The sequence below is a fragment of the Balaenoptera borealis genome (genome assembly GCF_965194805.1).
Source record: "Balaenoptera borealis genome assembly, chromosome: 20".
Classification (NCBI taxonomy): domain Eukaryota; kingdom Metazoa; phylum Chordata; class Mammalia; order Artiodactyla; family Balaenopteridae; genus Balaenoptera; species Balaenoptera borealis.
In genome coordinates, this window is record NC_138879.1 from 40,835,279 (window position 1) to 40,858,655 (window position 23,377).

The window sequence follows — 23,377 nt, forward strand, 5'->3', positions numbered from 1 at the left end:
TGGCGCTGCAGGCCGGGCCCTGGAGCCTGGAAGCCGGAAGCTGCGGCGCGGTCCGGGTGGGAGAACTCTGGGTGCCGGCGTCCCCGCAGGCTCCGCACCCTCCGCGCCGCCTCCGCCTCCCGCCTCCCTCTCGCCTCGCTCCCGCCTCCCTCCCGCCTCCCGCGCTCGGTCCAGAAAGGGCCCCGCGGATGTCCTCGGGACGAGCGGCCCCGGGCCCACAGGGAACATGGGCGTGCTTCGGCCCGGACTGTGCCCGGGTCTCACCCAGGACATGGTCCAGCTTCTGCGGAGCCGCGGGATCAAGACAGGTGATCGCAGGCGTGCGCCAGTGCGGGCCACGCGGCCGGGCCCAGCGCGGAGGCCGGCTCCGGCCCTGGCACACCCGGGAGGGGGGCCCCTCCGGGGGGCCCCTCCCCCTCCCCCCCCCTCCTCCGCCCACAGCCTCCTTGAGAGCCCGGGAAGGTGGGAGTGGGCTAGCCACGTCCCAGGAAGGGTAGAACCCCCACTGTGTGCCAGGCACCACGCCAGGTCCTGCGGCTCAGCTAGTCGACGTAGGCGAGGAAAAGTCAAGTGAGGGAGGCCCCCGAGCCTCCCTTCCTGCCCACCAACCCCACGTGTTTTGTTTTCAGTAGTGGACCTGGTTTCAGCAGACCTGGAGGAAGTAGCCCAGAAATGTGGCTTGTCTTATAAGGTGAGCTGACAATCTCCGCTCCAAACCTGGATGTCTCTAAATGCCCATCCCTGAGCAAAGGGTTCCCAGAGATTGATCAGGGGGGCCGTATGAGACCCTGGGGGGGGGGCCTCCTCCATTGGCGGGTCATTGCCGAGTACTCTGGGCTGCTTCGGGTCGGAGCGCCCCGGCCCTCTCCTGAGTTTCCCCGCCCCTTCCGCAGGCCCTGGTCGCCCTGAGGCGGGTGCTGCTGGCTCAGTTCTCGGCTTTCCCCTTCAATGGCGCTGATCTCTACGAGGAGCTGAAGACCTCCACTGCCATCCTGTCCACCGGCATTGCAAGGTTTGTGTGGGTACTTGGGGGAAAGGTGAGAGGCGGGCTTTTGATACTTGCGTCTAGGGAGAGCAGGCTTTTTCAAACAGTGCTGAGGATGTTCAGGACTTTGAGTTCTCTTAAGCTCTAACAGGGTTTCAACAACTCCTAACTTTTGGGATGCGGAATTATTTGGGGGGGGCTGTCCTGGACTTATAGTAGGATGTTTGGCAGCATCCCTGGCCTCTAGCCACTAGAAGCCGGGTAGCACCTCCCTTCCCATGTCTGACAATCAAAAATGTCTCCAGCTGTGACCAAATGACCCCCCACCCCCACCCCAGGGTGGCAAAATTGCCGCTGGGTGAAAACCACTGTCCTGTGACACAAGATGTCAGTATTCCATTATTATTCAGCAGATCAGAGCAACTCTTCTCTGCCCCTACCTCCTCTTTCCCTTAAGGATGGGGCAAGAGAGAGCATGGCAGGACTAACATTGACTGAGTGCCTACTACATACGAGCCACTGACACATAGTAGGTTATATAATAGGTTGTATAATCTCTTCAGTGACCCTGTGAGCTAGTGATTTTTTTTTTCTTTTTCTTTTTTAAAAAATTTATTTATTTTTGGCTGTGTTGGGTCTTCGTTGATGGGCGTGGGCTTTCTCTAGTTGTGGAGAGTGGCGCTACTCTTTGTTGCGGTGCGCGGGCTTCTCATTGCGGTGGCTTCTCTTGTTGCAAAGCACGGGCTCTAGGCGCGCGGGCTTCAGTAATTGTGGCACGTGGGCTCAGTAGTTGTGGCTTGCGGGCTGTAGAGCGCAGGCTCAGTAGTTGTGGCGCATGGGCTTAGTTGCTCTGCGGCATGTGGGATCTTCCCGGACCAGGGCTCGAACCTGTGTCCCCTGCATTGGCAGGCGGATTCTTAACCACTGCACCACCAGGGAAGCCCGAGTTAGTGATTATTAACCCCACTTGAGTTTAGCCCAGGAGGAGTGAGGGGCAGAGGTGGGGCTCCAGCCCTGGGGCACTTGATCCAGAACTTGGTTCATTCCCCATACTCTGCAGCAGGAGGGAAGGAGAGTAGTTACCTTCTGCCGTGTTGTGTGGAGAGAGAAAGAGTTGGAAGAAAACAGGCGGCTTCTGGCCAAGGAAGTCTGACCTCATTCTTGGCCTGTTGGTGCAGAATTTGATAAAGAACTCTGCCACCACAAAGGTCTTTGGATTGGTTTGGCCCTCCCTGTTTCCATAACACATTCTCTTGGCAAGGTTCATAGAGCACAGTGCTTGCTTTCCCTGGGTTGGGGGTTCAGTTCTGTCATTCATCAAGCCCTGGCCGAGTGCCTGCGGGTTCCAGATAAGTGCATATGATACGGGTACGGGTGAGGCAAGGCACTTAAGAACCCATTGGGTAGAGAAGGCAGGCAAACACAAGAGAGAGGTGTGAGCATGCGTGGAGGCAGCATAAGGAGGGGGTGATTGGAAATTCCCTGGTGGTCCAGTGGTTAGGACTTGGAGCTCTCACTGCCAGGGGCCCGGGTTTGATCCCTGGTTGGGGAGCTAAGATCCCGCAAGCTGCATGGTGTGGCAAAAATAAAAGATAAAAAATGAGGGGGTGATTAACAAGGAGCAGCCTTGGCCTTTGGGAGCTTATAAAGCCAGCATTATACAGAGGAAGCAGTCAGGTGATAAACTGGCAAGATGGCAGCCACAGTGAGTCACTACAGGGGAGATCAGAGAGGTTCAGGAAAGCTCTATGCAGGAGGCAGGCCTTGGGCAGTGAGGAACGGATGGGCCTTCTCTGAGTACTCCGGCACAGTTACTCCAGGTACGTAGTTTCATTTGTCTTCACAATCGCAATGAGCGCGTTGCAATGAAAATCATCATCCTGTATATGAAGAAACTGGGACTCAGGTTAAGTGACTTGCTCAAGATCCCACAGCTAGGGACTTCCCTGGGGGTCCAGTGGTTAGGACTCTGCGCTTCCACTGCAGGGGGCACAGGTTTGATCCCTGGTTAGGGAACCAAGATCCTGCAAGCTGTGTGGCGAGGCCAAAAAAAAAAAGATACCTCAGCTAGTAAGTGGCAGACCAGGCCCTTGACGTCACACCTGTCAGGCTTCTAAGCATAAGAACCCACCTCTAGCGCATCTGCCCTATTGCCTCCTCCAGGCAGGAGGCTGTATTGTGAAAGTAGAGTTACAGGCATAGGGTGGAGGTGGGCAGGGTGGATGGGGCTGGGGAGCCTGGCAGGAGAGAGGCCCAGGAGGATATGGCAGGGGAGGGTGTGTGAGCTGATCTAGGGCAGGGGACGGCAGGAGGCACGCTGAAGAAATGTGATAAGCCTTCCTGCCAGGGGGAATATAGATGTGAAGAATCAAAGACGACCCACTAGGTTTCTAGCCATCCTCACAGTGTTCTTTGGACACTTGATGGATGTAACTCTAACACGGGAGGGGAGGGGAGTTCTGTAGTCAACAGCTCGGGAAATGCTGGTTAACCCAAATGAAGCAGGTTTCCCTGCTGTAGGTTTTCTCGCAGCTTGTAATGCTGGCGGGCACCGTGGATCTTTACGAGGTCAAGAAAGCATGTAGCGTGCCTTGGAAGAAGCCGTACTAACTGGGGAGATGGGTGGTTCCCTGAAGGCCAGAGCTGTGTCTTGTTCATCTCTGCCTCTTCCTCGTTTTAGAAAAAGGCCTGCAGGAAATGTGAGACATTCAGGCGATGTTTGAATGAATGGCTGAAAGAATGACTAAAAGCCAGTTCAGAGGGAAAGGTGGAGAATAAATCCCAGAAATCACTTGTGTTCAAAACTGGTGGTAAGACCCAGTTTTACTTCTGCTCCACAGGCAGGCGGAGGAAGGGGGGTGGTCTGTCCATGTTGAGGAGCAGAGGTGGTTGGTAGGAAGGTCCATCAGGAGACATGGAATGGAAACAGGTGAGAAGTCTGCTGGGAGGTGGATCTGGGAATTCCTTATGGAGACTGATCCTCACAGCCAAGAATGAGGTTGATTTTTTTTTTAAAATAAATTTATTTATTTATTTATTTGTTTGTGGCTGCATTGGGTCTTCGTTGCTGCGCACGGGCTTTCTCTAGTTGCAGCGAGCGGGGGCTACTCTTCATTGCGGTGCGCAGGCTTCTCATTGCAGTGGCTTCTCTTGTTGCAAAGCACAGGCTCTAGGTGCGCAGGCTTCAGTAGTTGTGGCACGCGGGCTCAGTAGTTGTGGCTTGCGGGCTCTAGAGCACAGGCTCAGTAGTTGTGACGCACAGGCTTAGTTGCTCCGCGGCATGTAGGATCTTCCTGGACCAGGGATCGAACCCGTGTCCCCTGCATTGGCCGGCGGATTGTTAACCACTGCACCACCAGGGAAGCCCCCGAGGTTGATTCTTGACTGGAGAGTTAAGACCAGTGGTTTCACCCAGGCTGCATGTTAGAATCATTTGGGAAGCTTAAGAAAGCTTAAGAAATATTCATGCCTAGGTCTCACCTTTAGAAATTCTGACTTAATTGCTCTAGGCCAGTGGTTCCCAAACTTTTCTGCCCGTTAGAATTACCTGGGAATTTTTTTTTTTTAATTCCAAAGCCCTACACTGCACCCCCAACACACACACCAGTTGAATCACGTTCTCCGGGGGTGGAACTCATGCATCAGTATTTTTTGAAGTTCCCAGGTGACTCCAGTGTGCAGACAAGTTTGGGAATCGCTGATACAGGTCTCTTTTTTAAAAACTCCCGTGGTTATTTTAACATGTAGGCAGGACTGGGAAACACTAGTCCAGCCTAATGGTGTTCAGATTTGAACATGTATCTTTTTTTTTTTTTCTTTTTTTAAGGAATTCCTTTATTTATTTATTTATTTATTTATGTCTGTGTTGGGTCTTCGTTTCTGCACGAGGGCTTTCTCTAGTTGCGGTAAGCGGGGGCCACTCTTCATCGCGGTGCGCGGGCCTCTCACTATCGCGGCCTCTCTTGTTGCGGAGCACAGGCTCCAGACGCGCAGGCTCAGTAGTTGTGGCTCACGGGCCTAGTTGCTCCGCGGCATGTGGGATCCTCCCAGGCCAGGGCTCGAACCCGCGTCCCTTGCATTGGCAGGCAGATTCTCAACCACTGCGCCACCAGGGAAGCCCCATGTATCCTTGTTGAGACTCAGATGTGGTCCTCGCCCTAAGAGTTTTTGATTCAGTAGGTCTGGTGTGGGGCCTGAGAATCTGCATTTCTAATCAGTTCCCAGGTGAGGCTGATGCTGCAGGTCTGGGGACCACACTGGGAGAACCACTGCTATAATGGGACTGGGGGTTCTCTGATCTCAGTGGGAGGAACGGGAGCCAGCAGTGGCAGAGGCTGGATGCTCTTTAAAAAGGTGCTTTTTACACAGAGACAAGGTGAGCACAGTTATCCCAAGAAGCCCCAGGGCCGGAGTGGTAACCAGAGCGTTTTGAGCAGCAGGGCCCTGTGGTTATAATCATGGGGGCCCTGGAATTGAAAGAGATGGGTTGCTTACTTAAGTGCTGCTTGGCATGTACAAAGGGGTCATGGGAGGTCTTCCAGGACCATCACAAAGGGCTGGAGCCCATGGAGGTGATTACAGGGTTGGGACAGGGATGCATGTGGCCAGGACATGGAGGTGTTAGTATAGGCTGTGATGGAGGTGAAATTTCAGCCCACCGGTTGGGCAGGATATGTCGTTTTTCCCTTGCTGCTTTCAATAATTTTTCTTTGTCTTTAATTTTTGCCACTTTGATTACTATGTGTCTCGGCGTGTTTCTCCTTGGGTTTATCCTGTATGGGACTCACTGCGCTTCCTGGACTTGGGTGGCTATTTCCTTTCCCATGTTAGGGAAGTTTTCGACTATAATCTCTTCAAATATTTTCTCGAGTCCTTTTTCTCTCTCTTCTCCTTCTGGGACCCCTATAATGCGAATGTTGTTGCGTTTAATGTTGTCCCAGAGGTCTCTTAGGCTGTCTTCATTTCTTTTCATTCTTTTTTCTTTAGTCTGTTCCGCAGCAGTGAATTCCACCATTCTGTCTTCCAGGTCACTTATCCGTTCTTCCACCTCAGTTATTCTGCTATTGATTCCTTCTAGTGTAGTTTTCATTTCGGTTATTGTATTATTCATCTCTGTTTGTTTGTTCTTTAATTCTTCTAGGTCTTTGTTAAACATTTCTTGCATCTTCTCGATCTTTGCCTCCATTCTTTTTCCGAGGTCCTGGATCATCTTCACTATCATTATTCTGAATTCTTTTTCTGGAAGGTTGCCTATCTCCACTTCATTTAGTTGTTTTTCTGGGGTTTTATCTTGTTCCTTCATCTGGTACATAGCCTTCTGCCTTTTCATCTTGTCTATCTTTCTGTGAATGTGGTTTTTGTTCCACAGGCTGCAGGATTATAGTTCTTCTTGCTTCTGCTGTCTGCCCTCTCGGTTGGGCAGGATATGAGGTGTAGGTAGTGACCTATTTCCTGGTGGTTTAGGGACAGAAACTGGATTAGGATTGGCCAAGACTTGAATTTATCTCAAGGCTTCCACAGCCAGAGTGTTGATAACAAAGGAACCTTCTATCACTCATTTGTCTGGAAGCATTTATTGTGCATCTCCTGTGTTTCAGCCACTGTACCAGTTCTGGGGTGAGCAAGGCCCAGTCCTTGCCCCAGGGTGCTCTGGGCCAAAAACGTTTGCTCTTTAAGAGGATGAAAAGACAAGCGATAGAACGGGGAAAATATTTGCAATCCATGTATTCAACAAAGGACTTGCATCTGGAATATATAAAGAATTCTTAAAACTCAGCAGTAGAACAAACAATGCAATTAGAAAATGGGCAAAAGACACGACCAGACATTTCACCAACGACATTCAACATCACTGGTTATTAGGGAAATACAAATTAAAGCCACAATGAGATATTACTACATACCTCCTAGAATGGCTAAAATAAAGAATAGTGATAACTCCAAGTGCTAGTAAGGGTGTGGAGAAACTGGATTACCTCGTACATTGCTGGTGGGAAAATAAAATAGCATAGGCACTCTGGAAAACAAGTTAGTAGTTTCTTGTGAAATTAATATGCACTTACCATACAACCCAACAGTTGTATTCTGGGGCATCTATTCCAGAGAAATAAAAACTTAGGTTTACAGAAAAACGTGTATGCAAATGTTCATAGCCGTTTTATTCATAATTTCCTCCAACTGGAAACAGCTAAAATGTCCTTCAATGGGTGAATGGTTAAACAAACTTGGTCCATCCATACCATGGAATACACTCGGCAGTAAAAAAGAACAAACGATACATGTGACAACTTGGATCTCGAGGGAATGATGCTGAGTGAGAAAAGCCAATCACAAAAGTTACATATTGTGTGAGTCTGTGTACATAATATTCTTGAAATAACATAACAGTAGAGATGGAGAACAGATTAAGCAGTTGCCAGGGGCTAGGGATTAGGGGTGGATGGAAGGGGAGTGGCTATAAAAGGGTGGCACAAGGGAGCCTTGCAGCAATGGAAATGTTCTGTATCTTGATTGCGGTGGTTACATAAACCCATGCATGTGATGAAATGGCATAGAGTTATACACACAGACACACACGGAAATAATGGTGGTGAATCTGAATAAGCTCTGTGGATTGCACCAGTGTCGATTTGCGATGTTATAGTGTAGTACAATACATCTTTTTATTTATTTATTTATTTATTTATTTATTTCTGGCCGTGCTGGGTCCTCGCTTCCGTGCGAGGGCTTCCCCCAGTCGCGGCAAGCGGGGGCCACTCTTCATCGCGGTGCGCGGGCCTCTCACCGTCGCGGCCTCTCCCGTTGCGGAGCACAGGCTCCAGACGCGCAGGCTCAGCAGCTGTGGCTCACGGGTCCAGCCGCTCCGTGGCATGTGGGATCTTCCCAGACCAGGGCTCGAACCCGTGTCCCCTGCATCGGCAGGCAGACTCTCAACCACTGCGCCACCAGGGAAGCCCTGTACAATACATCTTATAGTGAAAGATGCTACCGTTAGGGGAAACTAGGTAAAGGGTACATGGGACCTCCCTGTACATTGTTTTTTGCAACTTCCTGTGAATCTATAATTGTATCAGAGTTTTAGAAAATGACAAATTATGGGAAATGCTATCAAGGAAACCCAGAAGGGGCTGAGATGGAGAATGAAAGGACCATTGGATGGGGTGGCAAAGAGACCTCTGTGGAGAAGTGATCACCCAGAGTGATCTGTAAGCTGAGAGTGAAAGGATGAGGGGCCAGAGGAGGAACATTTAGCCGTGCCGGCTTTCCCCAAAGGAAACCCTACCAGGCGAAGCCTCCTGGCCAGAGATGTTAGAATGTCTCTGGACAGAACAGTGCTTGGAAGGGATGTCTTGCTTTTTTTCCTGGTTCCTCCTCCCCTCCCTTCCCTCGAATCCCCTCAGTTGATTCTCTTGCCTCCTCTTCTGTCATCAGCCTGGACAAACTGCTGGATGCTGGTCTCTATACTGGAGAAGTGACTGAAATCGTAGGAGGCCCAGGTAGCGGCAAAACCCAGGTACACGTGCGTCCAGCAGCCAGGAGGGTTGGGGGAGGTGGGTGCATAGCCCTGGGTCCCTGGGGAAGCTTCTGCCAGTGTGCTTGTGATTCAGAGGTCGGAAGAGAGAAGATGGGTGGTGAGGAGTGGGGCTTGGGCTTGGCCCATTCGTGTCTCTGGGATCTGGACAAGATTTGGTGGGAGCACCCATGCTGGGCCCTCCTTGAGGGCTCAAGTTCACCCAGTGCCCCATCTCTACTCAGGTATGTCTTTGTGTGGCTGCACACGTGGCCCATGGCCTGCAGCAGAACGTCCTGTACATCGATTCCAATGGAGGGCTCACAGCTTCCCGCATCCTCCAGCTGCTTCAGGCCAGAACCCCAGATGAGGGGGAGCAGGTAGAGAGCAGGAGGGCTGGGTTCCTTGGAGGTTCTGACACCGTAAGTAAGACCCCGTTATCCAGCGTGGCAAGAATTTTGGTCATTTGTGTGAATAGATATTTCTGGCTTTGACACTTGCTGTTCTACTAATACTTTCTGTTCTGCAAACCTCCCCATTATGACATCATCCCACCCCTGCCATACCCTAATTCAGGGCTGCCATACACCCAGCATCTGTGCTTCTCTCCCATTCCTTGCCCGTGGAAGACACACTAATCAGTCCTGTCCCTCCTTCCCACGGAGCTCCGCCGTGGCTTTGCAGCCCAGCACCCAGGCAGCCACGTTGGTGAGAACTGGCCCATCAGACAGAGCCCCTTTGCCATCCTGGACCTGAGTCCTTCTGTCTAAGTGCCTCTTCCTGCTCAGCCTCAAAAATCCTTCTTCATCTTGCGCGACCCCCTGCTCCTCTTCTCCAGAGCTCTCCCTTCTATCTCCTACCTCTTCAGGCGGGAGCTCTCCAGAGGATCCAGGTGGTGCGTGCGTTTGACATCTTCCAGATGTTGGATGTGCTGCAGGACCTGCGAGGCGCTGTGTCCCAGCAGGTGAGCCTGCTCTTCGGCCCCTCCCTGCTCCCCCCAGCTGGCCAGTGCTGTCTGCATGTGGGCAGGTGTCCTACTACAGACTCTGCTTGGAAACGCAGATGTACAATCTGGTGACTCTAGCTGTGTCTGCCGCTCCCAGGATGGGATTTCCGGATGCTTAATTCATTCCTGAGTGCCTCCTCGTTTACATGCCCATCTTCCCCACTAAACAGTAAGCCCCTTCCTTGAGTGCAAGGATCATGTCATATTCATCTCTGCATTCCAACTCCGGATCCGTTAAGATTACTTCCAGCTGCAAGTAATAGAGTCTATCTGACAGACACTTGAACCTTGAGGACTTTTAATTATCTCACGTGAGTGGAGGTTGGCAAGTCCATAATGTCAGGGCTGTAGGTTGGTGTGCCTGGTTCTCTTGCTCTTCCCCCTCATGATTGCAAAGTGGCTGCTATGGCTCAGAGCATCATGTCTTCACACATCCATATTACATCCATATTTAGGTCAGTGAGAGATAGATGCCTCTTTTCTGTACCTCTTCCCTTTTATAAGGGAAGAAAAATCTTCCTCTGGAACCCCCCAGTATGCTTCCCTGTTCCCATTACATCTAATTGACCAAAACTGAGCTATGTGTTTTTCCTAGACCAGGGGTTGGGCCCACCTTCCCTGATGTCAGGAGATTTCTGCCCAGTACTTGAACACATTCAGAGTCCTGTTAACAAGGAAGAGGGGTTTGGAATGGCATTTGGGTTGGTACCCTGCTACACCTGATAGGTGCTTAGACAGGATTTGGTGCACTGATTTATACACTCTTAGATTTGGGAGACACCTTACAGAGGATAGTTTAATTCATCTTAAACTTTATCTCTCACCCCAAAGCATAACATGTTCCCATGGGCATACCCAGGGTTGTATATAAAGTAAAGCATTTTTATAAACTTTAGAACATACAATAGTTGAACAAATGCTTGCCATAGGAATCGTAGCAGGCTATGACACCCCCATGTGTTGAGACGTGAAGTCAAGTAGTCCTGACCTAATCCAACCCTCTCGCTTCTAGAGATGAGGAGAGTGAGGGCCAGAGACATTCAGTCAGTTGCCCAAAGTCACCACATATTTAGGATAAGAACAAAGCTTATAACCCAGATCTCTCAACTCCCAGGTCAAAAGACGATATTTTTTACTGTAGGGCCATTAGATGGTATATATTTCTATTATTGCATAGCAAGTTACTACAAACTTAGTGACTTAAAACAACACATATTTATTACCTCACAGTTTCTGTAGGTCAGGAGTCTGGGCACAGCTTAGCCTGGTCCCCTACTTAGGGTCTCATTAGGCCATGATCAAGGTGGCAGCTGGGCTGTGTTCTTATCTGGAGGCTCAACTGGGGAAGAACCACTTACAAGTTCATTCAGGTTTTTGGCAGAATTCATTTCCTAGAGGCTTCAGTTCCTTGCTGGCAGCTGGTTGCTGGCAGAGGCCACCTTCAATTCTTTGAAGCTGCCCACTGTTCCTGACATGTGGCCCTTTGCATAGGCAGTTCACAGCACCATCATAGGCAGCAACACACCATCTTACATAACATAATATAATCACGGGGTGGCAGCCCATTCCCTTTGCCATATAATGTAGCCTAATCAAGAGAGTGACATCCAGGGAATTCCCTGGCGGTCCAGTGGTTAGGACTCTGCACTTTCACTTCCAAGGGCCTGGGTTCAATCCCTGGTCGGGGAACTAAGATCCTACAAGCCATGTAGTGCAGCCAAAAAAAGAGAGTGACATCCTAACACCTTTGACATTTGACTAGTAAGAAAGCAAGTCACGGGACTCCCCCAGGGTCAAGGGGAAGGGATCATAGAGGACTCAAACACCTAGAGGTGGGGATCGTGGGGTCTCTCTGCCACAGGTACCTGATAGCCCCATTGTTACAAGCAGCAAAAGGCTTGTTGTCCCATTTTGGCCAGAGATTTCAACCTCTCCCAGAGAGTAAGGAAGGGCTAAGCTGATCTCTCTTTTCTGCCAGCGTCTCTTAGACAGCCAGTGGCTGGCCAAGAGTCAATAACTGGGATGTGAAGGGGGAGACATGCAAAAGACAGACAAGATAAGCTGAATATCCAGGACTTGGCCAACATGAGATGAAAAAAACCAGTTATGGAAACAGAATTGGCAAATGGGCTCGATATAAGGAATAAAGGAGGAGAGAAGGGAAGCTTCAAGGACAAGAAACATTTTAGGTCTAAGAAACTAGGAGGATGTTTCCTAGTTTCCTGGTTTTAGCAGGTGGCTGTCTATATAGTCTATATTTGAAACCTTTTCTTTTTTTTTTTTTTGGCTGTGTTGGGTCTTTGTTGCTGCACATGGGCTTTCTCTAGTTGTGGCGAGCAGGGGCTACTCTTCATCACGGTGCACAGGCTTCTCGTTGCGGTGGCTTCTCTTGTCACAGAGAACGGGCTCTAGGCACGCGGGCTTCAGTAGTTGTGGCAAGTGGGCTCAGTAGTTGTGGCTCGCAGGCTCAGTAGTTGTGGCACACAGGCTTAGTTGCTCTGCGGCATGTGGGATCTTCCCGGACCAGGGCTCGAACCCATGTCCCCTGCATTGGCAGGCAGATTCCTAACCACTGCGCCACCTGGGGAGCCCCTGGAACCTTTTTAGATATGGAAGATTAGGCCCTAGAGGCACAATCTGGAAAGAGACTGAAGTGAAGAGAAGGCTGACCTCTTCAGCAAAGGAAGTTAGGAAGTTGGGACGTAAGCAGGAGAGGGAAAAGAGAGCCTGACAAGATGATGGGGGACTGGCCACAAGGAGAAAGATTCTACTAAGAAAATTCCTGACCAGGAGACCACAGGATCTGAGCAGGGATTTCTCAAATTTAATTATTTTAGGGTGTCTGTGATGTCCTGTGATTTAAACTCTCTCTTTCCACCCAATTCTTCAGTAAAATCTGTTATACATACAAATGGGGGTGGGAAAAAAAAGACATTGCTGAAATTCCATCATACATGCCCAGCTGTATTTGGGGTGGGGGAGGTTATTTCTTACCAGTTTCTGAAAGAGGAGCAGGCTTGTCTGGTAATGGTCGCCCCCTAGAGGCCACCTGGTTCATGGCACCTGCTTCCCATCAACCCCGCAGGTGAGCAGTTCTTCAGGGACTCTGAAGGTGGTGGTTGTGGATTCGGTCACTGCGGTGGTTGCCCCACTTCTGGGAGGTCAGCAGAGGGAAGGTGAGTGGTGTGGCAGAGCCCAGGGGTCTTGATCTTGCCTCCCGGCTCTGGAGTCCTATTTCCGGCCAGCCTGGTCCCTGATGCCCTGCTGCCCACCCTCTCCGGTTTTTCTTCCCCAGGCTTGGCCTTGATGATGCAGCTGGCCCGAGAGCTGAAGACTCTGGCCCGGGACCTCAGCGTGGCACTGGTGGTGAGGAAGTGGGCTTGGCCAGCCATCCTTGCCTTACCTCTGATCCCTGGGCTTCACCAAGTGGGGAGCTGTTCTTCCTAGTTACAGTTCTTTATTTCCCTTAAAGAGCAGCTTCTGAACCCTCTAAGTGGCCCTTTGGGAAAGGACCATAGCCCAACTCCCCTGAGTCATCTAGAGCACGAGACTGGGAGGGGATCAGACCTTAAATAGCCAAGGGATCAGGGACAGTCTTGTTTTTCCTTTTACTTTCTTTAAGTCAGTTTTATTGAGGTATAATTCATACAGAGTAACCTTCTCCTTGTTTGAAGTTTGATACAGTCATCTCCAGCCTTGTTACCCCACCGCAATCAAGATACAGAATATTTCTGTCACCCCAGAAAGATCCTCCGGCCCCAGACAACCACTGATGTGGTTTCTGTCCCAATAGTTTTGCCTTTTCCAGAGCTTCATAGAAAGGGATCTTTTGGCTTTTAAAGTAACTTTTTCTGCTTATGGAGTAGTTTATTAAAAATCTGCATGCTTCTCATAAAAGAGGGTAAAAAATAGTTAAATGTAAGAGTCAGTTTGTAATCGATCTCCACATCCACAGAAACCATATTAATATTTTTATATACCCCCATAGAATCTTTTTTCTCTGCATATATACATATACTTTTTTTTTAAACTTTTGGGTTTATTTTTATTTATTTATTTATGGCTGTGTTGGGTCTTCGTTTCTGTGCGAGGGCTTTCTCTAGTTGCGGCAAGCGGGGGCCACTCTTCATCGCAGTGTGCGGACCTCTCGTTGTGGAGCACAGGCTCCAGACGCGCAGGCTCAGTAATTGTGGCTCACGGGCCTAGTTGCTCTGCGGCATGTGGGATCTTCCCAGACCAGGGCTCGAACCCGTGTCCCCTGCATTGGCAGGCAGATTCTCAACCACTGCGCCACCAGGGAAGCCCTATACATATACTTTTAACCAACTTTCCAACTAAACTGTAATCTTGTTAAAAAAAAAAACACACCACCATTTCCCATGTCTTTTAATAGATTCTTTAAGAATGCCAGTTTTAGCAGCTACGTATTATTTTGTTTAATACCTATGTTACAGGGGTCAGGAAACCTTTCCTCTAAAGGACCAGGTAGTAAATACGGTTTGCCTTCCCTATCCGTGGGTCCTGCGTCTGTGGATTTAACCAACTGTGGATTTGAGCTGTAGTTGGTTGAATCTGTGGATGCGGAACCCACAGATACGAAGGGCCAACTATACTACACCATCTTATTTCATTTTATTTTATCTATTTATTTCTTGGGCTGTGCTGCGAGGCACTATAAAAGGTTATAGTTTTTGTGCACCTACCAGCAGCATAAGGGGATTTGTTCTTCTATTCTTTTGTTCTTTTTTTTTTTTTGGCTGCGTTGGGTCTTCGTTGCTGCGCGCAAGCTTTCTCTAGTTGCAGCAAGCAGGGACTGCTCTTTTTTGTGGTGTGTGGGCTTCTCTTGCTGTGGAGCACGGGCTCTAGGCACACGGGCTTCAGTAGTTGAAGCACGCGGGCTCAGTAGTTGTGGCCTATGGGCCCTAGAGCGCAGGCTCAGTAGTTGTGGCGCTTGGGCTTAGTTGCTCCGCAGCATGTGGGATCTTCCCGGACCAGGGATTGAACCCATGTCCCCCTGCATTGGCAGGCGGATTCCTAACCACTGCGCCGCCAGGGAAGTCCCTTCTTTTGTTCTTATACTGGGTCCCAAGGCCTCCCTTTCCAGACTGTAGCATGTATGTGAGCACCTGCTGTGTGCCAGGCTCTGGCTTAGGTAGCAGGGATTCAATGATGAACAAGCCACACCTCTGCCCAGGGGTGGGGTGGGGAGCAGGGGGTAACCTCAAGAGGATGCAGTGAGGTTGGCGTTGCTTACCTGAGACTAGCCTGGGCAGAGTAGAGCTGACCGACCAAATTAGGATCCCCCTTTCCAAAACGCCTCCCACGTCTACACACAGATGCACACCCTGACACAAAGGGGTGGGTGCACGTGTTCTCAGGATGCCCGATTGCTGCGTTGGGGTTGTAGTGGGCCTTAGCGGACAGCACTGCTTTTCCCAGACACATGCCCCGTTACCTTTTATTGGAATCAAGCCTGGGGTGTTGTGGTTTAGTGGCAAGAGCTCTGCGCAGGTCAGGAGCCCAGGGTTCTGATTCCAGACCGTTGATAAATTATGGAAGCTTGGGGAAGTCGTTTCCCTGTACTAGGCCTCAGCTTTCCCATCTGTAAAATGAAGCCATAGGAGCAGATGTCCTCTGTACCAGCATTACGGATCTATAAGCCTTTGACTCTTTCTGCCGCAGGTGACCAATCACATGACCCGAGACAGGGACAGCGGGCAGCTCAAACCTGCCCTGGGACGCTCCTGGAGCTTTGTGCCCAGCACCCGGCTTCTCCTGGACACCAGCCAAGGTGCAGGAGCATCAGGCAGCTGGCGCGTGGCGTGTCTGACCAAATCTCCCCGTCTGGTGAGCCGGCCCCAGGGGAAAGCCAGGAATCTGGGCCCTTGAGGGTGGCTTCTGTGCCCACAGATGTCTCATCGAGGAACTTCTGGATACTGAGACCCTGCAGCCAAAGAGGCTACCCACTTGGGCTGCTCAACTCAAAAACTCACCTTCCCCTCCTGTCTTGTTCCAGCCAACAGGTTTCCAGAAGACGGTGGACATTGGGACCTGGGGGACTCCAGTGCAGAGCCCAACATTACAGGGAGACCACATGTGACTTGCTGTTGACTGGGACAAACCCTCCTGCACAGTAACGCCTGCCGTTCACTGCCGGCAGCCCTTGGGGCTGCAGAGAAGCTCTCGGGCTGGGCAGACATCTTAGTCCTTAGCTCCTCTCTCTGGAAACACAGTGTTACTGGCTAGAGAGGATGCTACTGTGGAAGGACCCAGAAATTCATGCTGGTACCAGGTTGTCCTCCCTTGTGTCTACCACGTATGTTTCCAGCAGGCGCCGAGTTCAGTGTCTTGGGCATTTCTGAAGAGGCATGCTGGTGACTGGACAGGTAACCCTGTGCATCACCGTCCTGCACTCCATCCTAACACAGTGACTGAGTCTGAGGCCTCTAGCTTGCCTTTGTTTCCCTTCTTCTTCTTTTTTTTTTTTTTTTGCCTCTGTTTTTCCATCTGTAAGATAGGGCTCCCTTTCTCTTAACTCTCTCTTTGAGTTACCGGGTGGAAGTAACCTTGTAAGTGCAAAACTCTTCTTTATCTAGGTCCTGATCTTAAAAACATACAAAGGAAATCCTCTGAGCCGCAGAGCCATCCATTTTCCCCCCAGAAGGTGGTTTTTCAGTTTCCCCTAGTGAGACCCCAAAGAATGGTTATTCCTCTTTCCCTCTTGCCCATTTGGTTTCACAAACCTGCATGCATCACCATGACCAGGTGAGATCGGGAGCTCACTACAGTCCCAGGAATATAATTTAACAGGAAGGGAAGATGTGACCTGGTCCCCGTGAATCCAGCCACTTGTTTAACGTGTGTGGTGCCCTGTGGGGCCCCTCCACAGTGTCGAGTAACCAGAGGTGCTGAACCATGGCCTTGCCCATAAACAGACAGAGGAGAATTTGCACAGTAAATGGAGCCAGCTGGGAAAATTGATGCTGGCGTAAATAATACATGGCAAATCTAGTTCTTTATGTAGAAATTCATTGCTGGTGGCTCCAACATGCAATATAATTACCCCTCTCTTCCTGCCAGCTATACCACAGCCTGGTGCCCTAGTGTATGAAATAACCCCCCTGTCTGTTACGGGCACTGTGGCCATCCCTCTGCAAGCTATAACCCTGGCTGGGCGGAGAGGAGGACACCAGGGAAGGGGAAATAAAAGACAAAGGAGAGAAATGATCAGTATTGTTCACTGACCACAATTTTTAAAGGAAGGTTGCCTTTCTCGGTTTGAGAGCCTGTCATGTAATTAACTAGTTGCTTGGCTGCAGGAAGAGAGGTCAGAGTTACAGGCCGAAGATACGACATTTAGAGGTGATGAACACAGCAGGGATAAAAGCAAGAAGGCTGGAGGACTGGGAACAAGTGGCAGACCAGCCCGAGGGTATCTGCCTGAGTGAGGACAGGCTTGGTAAGCTGCAGACTGGAGGAGGAACGCTGGCGCTGCTGCTTTCACAGGCTCCCAGGAGAAACGAATCTTCAGCATCCTTACACCAGGAGCGGTTGGCGCATAATTGCAACCGTAGTAGGAAACAAGACGTTAAGCTGGGACTGGTACACCCCTGTCACTTGTACCATTTGGGCATCCTGAGCCCGCGCAGACATCACCAATCAATCAAGCATTCTTTTTGGCAGAGCTCAGAGTCCTTTGCAGTTTTGGTTTTTCTCCACACGGCACTCCAGGCAGCCACAACCAGTTGGAACTGGTGTTCAAGGTGGAGGCTGGTCACCATCTCTGCCCCAGGCAGATCTGCCGTATTTCCCATATATGGTGTCGGGTGCTCGGTCCTTGACTCAGGACCCTACAATAGTGTGGTTTGAGAGGCCTGTAAAGATCATAGGCCCCATCTTGTCATTTAACAGAGAAGGAAACTGAGGCCCAAAGAGGAGAAATGACAGTCCCAGTGGCAGAACAGGGGCTGGAACCCAGGACTCTCGATTCCTCAGCCAGGACTCTGTGTCCACGTTGCCTTTAGTTTCCGATCGGCACAGTTCTGTCCTCAGTGGGGACTTCTTCCAGCCACACAGCCTCACCAAGGTAGCCTCTCTGGCCACAGGAAGGCGCTCCATTCATTGCTGCTGCAGACCACCCCGTGACATTTCTGCAGGACTTTGCCCCTCACAGCTCGCTTCCTCCTTGGCCTTGTTCTCGGACGGGGGCTTCACCTCATCCTCATGCTGAGCCCACACACTCCGCTCCAGGCCAGCCACCCTGCGAGGCTCCCCTAACAGGCCTGGGGCCGGGCTGGCCCTCCTGCCCACGTGCCTTTTTTTTTTTTTTTTTTTTTTTTTTTTTTTTAAAGCAGAATGATTTTCTTTGTTTTTTTTTTTTTTTAAGATATCTTTTTTATTTCTTAAATTATTTATTTATTTATTTATGGCTGTGTTGGGTCTTCGCTTCTGTGCGAGGGCTTTCTCCAGTTGTGGCAAGCGGGGGCCACTCTTCATCGCGGTGCGCGGGCCTCTCACTATCGCGGCCTCTCTTGTTGCGTAGCACAGGCTCCAGACGCGCAGGCTCAGTAATCATGGCTCACGGGCCAAGCCGCTCCGCGGCATGTGGGATCTTCCCAGACCAGGGCTCGAACCCGTGTCCCCTGCATTGGCAGGCGGATTCTCAACCACTGCGCCACCAGGGAAGCCCGCCACGTGCCTTTTGCTCCCTTTGCTTACGTGTCTGCCTCCGCCCAGCCGTGACTGCTTTGGTGCACACCCACCCTGACATCCTCCCTTTTTTATGCCTCAGCTGGGGTCTAGATAGACATCACAATCCTCCTGTACCACTCAGACTTGTCTTATTGGCTGCCCATGAGCCCAAGATCCCCTTGCAGGGCCCCCACGTTAATTTTTCTTTTGTTCTTTCCACAGTATGGGAGCTCAGCAATTGTTAAACATACAAATGGGTGGGTTTTAAGGCATTTTAAAGATGGCAAAGGAGAAACGCAGGAATGTTTTTCACATGATCTAGTCATTGAGGTCCCCCCAGAGTGTCTTTTTACGTATCCTACAGAGGACTGTTGAATGTCCTTGGTCTGATATTACGCAACGTTAATGTTGAGTCCCTACTATGTATGTGCTAGCACTTGATGGCTTTTGTTAGGCACTTGAATTCCCAAAGGCTCTCAGGCTCAAGGTCCATGTATCACTGTGGCTGCTTTCCACTGCAAGTAATGAAACTTGGCTGAAAGAGGCTTAAACAATAACATTTGTTATCTCTAGTAACACGATGTCCAAGGTTGGCTCATTTGGCGGCTCATCAAGCGGCGTAGGGCCTTTCCATCTCTGCTCTGCTCTCCTTTTGTGTTGGTTTTGTCTGTAAGCTTGTTCTCATCAAAGCAGTCATTCTGGACTTCCCTGGTGACGCAGTGGTTAAGAATCCACCTGCCAATGCAGGGGACACGGGTTCGAGCACTGGTCCGGGAAGATCCCACATGCTGCGGAGCAACTAAGCCCGTGCGCCACAACTACTGAGCCTGCGCTCTAAAGCCCGCGAGCCACAACTACTGAGCCTGTGCGCCTAGAGCCCATGCTCCGTGACAAGAGAAGCCACCGCAATGAGAAGTCCGTGCACCGCAACGAAGAGTAGCCCCTGCTCGCCGCAGCTAGAGAAAGCCTGCGCACAGCAATGAAGACCCAACGCAGCCAAAAATAAAAATGAATAAATTTATTAAAAAAAGAAGAAAAAAGGGGGGATGCTACTAGAAAGGGGGAAGTGTGCGTGGAGGAGTTGGACGTTGGGTGGGCAACCACCAGTGTCTGCCAAAGTCCATGAGGCAAGTGTATCGAGGCGCACATGTGCTTAGGCCCTTTGTCCACATCTCATTTAGACCTTCAGAAAGCCTTCCATCTTCCAGACAGTAAATGGGAGTCCAGTGAGGTTATGGACATAAAGCTAATAAGTGGGCAGCACCAGAATCCAAACTTGAATCTGTCTGATCCCAAACCCTACTTCCTTCCATCCTCATGCTGCCTTTGGCTGTGACTATGTGAATGTTTCAATTAAATTCTTCTTTGTATTTTACCCGGATAGCAACCAAGGCTACCCATCCCAACCTCTTTTTATCTTTGTTCGCCGTAAAAGCTGGATCAGAGATCTACTTTCTCAGCTCTTTCTGATTTCCCTTAGGGAAGTTATGAGAGAATGACAAACACTCAAAGAAGGGAGCTATTATTGGTATTAAGGTGAACCGGGGGTTTGGGGGGAAATAAAGCTGAATGAAAAACAACAGCGTCTGTGTGTCCCTGAGACGTGAGCCAGCAGGAGGTAAGGGATTTATTTTATTTTATTTTTTGGCACGGCATGCGGCATCTTAGTTCCCCGACCAGGGATCAAACCCGTATTCCCCTGCAGTGGAAGTGCGGAGTCTTAACCACTGGACCACGGGGGACATCCCAGGAGGTAAGGGATTTAGGTGCACATCCTAACTAGGTTTTACTGTGCTCTGGCATGGAGTTGCACTGGGGAGAGTTGCTGGGGATGGGCATTGGAGAAGGCTCTGTGATGCTTGGAGCTTAAATTAGAGCTAGGTAGATTATTCATCCAAGCTTACCCTCAAAAAGATGTTTCATGTTTTCCTGTCTTATTTCACTGGCTAAACTAACTTCCGGTGCTAAGTTGAATAGAAACAACAATAGCCATCCTCCTTGTCTTGTTCCTGATTTTAGTGAGCTGTTTCCAGTATTTTATCATTAAGTAAAATGCTGTAGGTTCCCCGTAGTTACCTTTTATGAAGGTAAGGACCTCAGTGTGTTTCCTATCTATCCTGGAGAGGGAGGCCAGGTACTGGCCATTCCATTTGACATGTGTAGAATTCTCTTTCCCAGCCAGTGGAAGGTCCATGCCTCCCAGAGCTGTACAAGTGCACTTCAGCTGCTGCACAAGCTTGAATCCATGAGTAGGCTTTGAATCCTAGCTCTTTGCTGCCTCTTTAGTTTCTGGCTGTAATAGTCTCAATATAAGCCTGGGTTTTGCCAGAAGACAATGGGTGTATGCTGAAAAGTATACAAAGTCAAGGAGCAAGATTTTCATCTCATCTAACTTGGTCTTAGCTCTGACACTGTATGTCATTGGATGAATTAGCTTTTTTAAGCCTTAGTTTCAGCCACTGGGAAATGGGGAAAATAATACCTATTGCATAGAATTGCTTTAGGGTCATATAGCTTATGTAAAACACCAAATACTTCCCCAGGAATAGCATCCAATATTAATACTAGGCACTCTATTTCACATCATTGAAAAGCTTAGGATGCCTTGGAGAAACTAGTGACAGCGTCCTGTTCAGGCAAGGCTGGCTTCAAGTGTGACCAGTCCAGTTGCCCAGAGCCTCGTGCTTAGTTTAATGCTCTCCGGTTGCCATCCTGAAATTCTTAACACTTTGAACAAGGGTCCCACATTTGCACTGTGCCCTGAAAACTTTGTAGCCAGTCCTGTCTCCAGGTATGAGTCGAACTCTTGTACCGGAAACACCCTACCACTGATTTCTTAGGGAATAATTCCCTCAGAGAATAACCTCCGATAGAAAAATTGGGGTTAACATCCTGTGTCTGTTTATCACTTCCTGTTCCGTTCTGGGATAACCTACACAACCTCTCTCAGAAAGGAATACTTTATATTTTGCAAAATTTATTAGGTCCGGAGAATTTAAGAGCTGGTGAAGTAGAATGATGATTTGGGATTTTGGAATCAGGGGAAAATCTAGGTTCAAAACCCTGCTGGGTCCTTTCTGGTTGAATTACTTGGACAAGGTAATGTCTTTGTCTTGTTGGTAAAATGTATGTTGCAGGGGAATTACATTTTCCTTATTGGTAAAATATATGCCTCAGGGGAATTAAACAGATAATTTATGTAAAGTGCCTTTCACAGAGTCTGACACATAGTAGATGCTCAGTCACCATTAATTTTTCATGCTCTTGACAAAAGTAACAAAAATCAGGGCTCTAGGACTTACAAGCCACGCTGCTACTAGTAAAAGAAATAATATGATTTATTTTTTCACTGCTGTTTGGAGAAAGGCATGCGCTTCATAAATATGTATTGGAAAGTACTTAGCAAATGAGTAGAAATAATAAAAATACATCAAGGTAAACAGCTCCTATAAATATGTCACTTGGTAGACAAACTAGTGTTTTATTAGTACTAAATACTATTGCTTGCTGAAAAGGATTTCAGATTACTTGCACAATGGGTACGTTATTGAGTGCCTCTGCGGAAGGGCACGATAAAGATGAAAAATAGTGATGGTGATAATACTAAAGGTGGAGAAAGGAGGAGTGTGGGTAAATGCAGCTCTGAGCCCTCCTCGCTTTAGCGACATGCACATTATTTAGCAGCGTTCTAATGATTTAGCTGTAATATGGACCAGAGGGCCCAGAAAAAAATCCACAAGGATATCATGAATTCTGACACCAATTATTAGACCAATCAGTGGCTTAAGTGCACTCCCTTTCGGAACTGAGCACTCAGCTTAAAAACTAAGCTTACAAAAAGACATCTCTGGGCCTTACCCCATCCCTTGCTCTGGACCTATTAACTTTCTATGATAATAATTAACATCAAGAGAAGGAGAGACTGGGTGGGGAATGATGTGCCTTAATCACAGGTCACAAAGACCTTTCAGAAATAAGATGAACAAGGTCCTGAGATCTCAAGAGAAAAGGAGTCAGAGAGGGGAAAAGAAGAGATAATAAATGCCTTCGTGGGGGAAAATAAACCCCTGGAGAGAAGCAGAGAGGACAGGGCATTGCATCAAGGAAAGTTACCAAAGTAGCCTGATAGGAAAAAGATGGGCACAGTTAATTCAGGTACAGGAGGCATCTAGCAGGTCAGTCCTTTCATGCATTCCTGGTGGTGGAAAGACCTAGTTTAAAGTTTGTTTTTTTTTTTAAATTTATTTATTTATTTTATTTTATTTTTGGCTGTGTTGGGTCTTCGTTTCTGTGCGCGGGCTTTCTCTAGTTGCGGCGAGCGGGGGCCACTCTTCATCGCGCTGCGCGGGCCTCTCACTATCGCGGCCTCTCTTGTTGCGGAGCACAGGCTCCAGACGCGCAGGCTCAGTAGTTGTGGCTCACGGGCCCAGTTGCTCCGCGGCATGTGGGATCTTCCCAGACCAGGGCTCGAACCCGTGTCCCCTGCATTGGCAGGCAGATTCTCAACCATTGCGCCACCAGGGAAGCCCCAAGACCTAGTTTAAAATTCCGGTTCGGCCTTTTCCTAACTGTGTGGCTCTGGGTAAATTTCTGAATAGGCAGCTCTTCATCAATAACGTGGGAATAATAGTACTCAGTTTGCTGGGTTGTGAAGACTAGAAATAATACTTGTTAAGTGACGAAGTCTGCATGTATAAATGATAATATTTTTACTTCACTTTTCCTTGTGATATTCCTTATATTAAAATACAAATTGCTTGAGCAACTCTGGGAGGTCTCAATAGGAACCTAAGGCATAAGAAAATTAGGTATCACTAGACGCCATCAGAAGAAGGATTTGAATTTACTATTTTCGTGACTAAGCATTTTCTTAGTCCACGCTGGCTAATGATCCCCCATGCAACCCTAGTGCTTTATAATTTACTAAGCACTTCTATACGTATTAGCTTATTTAATCCTCATACCAACCTGCCTCACACCAAACCATACCAATTTCTTCAGGGATGAGGAAACCGGAGTTCAGAAATGTTAATTACCTGCTGAAAGGTACACAGCTAGCTGATGAATGGCTGGGTGGGCTCCTCCACACAGCCATCTTCATTCTACCAGGGCCTTCCTCTTAGCAGTTTCCTCACTTTCTTAAGGTGAAACTAGCTAACTCTGGGGGCTTAGACTGGGAAATGCT

At 49.1% G+C, this 23,377-nt stretch overlaps 1 protein-coding gene and 1 long non-coding RNA gene across 5 annotated transcripts; one reads left to right on the top strand and one right to left on the bottom strand.

Annotated features, from left to right (window-relative positions):
• The first annotated feature begins 26 nt into the window (after window positions 1-26).
• Window positions 27-17,185, top strand: RAD51D (RAD51 paralog D). 4 transcript variants are annotated; one of them, XM_082372367.1, is made up of 10 exons: window positions 27-308; window positions 630-691; window positions 894-1,012; window positions 8,417-8,498; window positions 8,741-8,917; window positions 9,364-9,459; window positions 12,587-12,677; window positions 12,797-12,867; window positions 15,184-15,348; window positions 15,518-17,185. In XM_082372367.1, the coding sequence occupies exons 1-10, from the start codon at window positions 227-229 to the stop codon at window positions 15,599-15,601; spliced, it is 1,029 nt and encodes a 342-aa protein (XP_082228493.1). In that variant the 5' UTR covers window positions 27-226; the 3' UTR covers window positions 15,602-17,185. The 4 variants fall into 4 exon arrangements, with proteins under 4 accessions (XP_082228493.1, XP_082228494.1, XP_082228495.1 ...); XM_082372368.1 differs by having other exon boundaries at window positions 8,741-8,875; XM_082372369.1 differs by lacking the exons at window positions 12,587-12,677; window positions 12,797-12,867.
• On the bottom strand, window positions 15,934-20,734 carry LOC309618513. Its single transcript, XR_014238519.1, has 2 exons — window positions 18,200-20,734; window positions 15,934-17,815 (listed from the first exon to the last, which is right to left on the bottom strand). It is a non-coding gene; the product is annotated as an uncharacterized lncRNA (long non-coding RNA).
• Window positions 20,735-23,377: the final 2,643 nt, after the last annotated feature.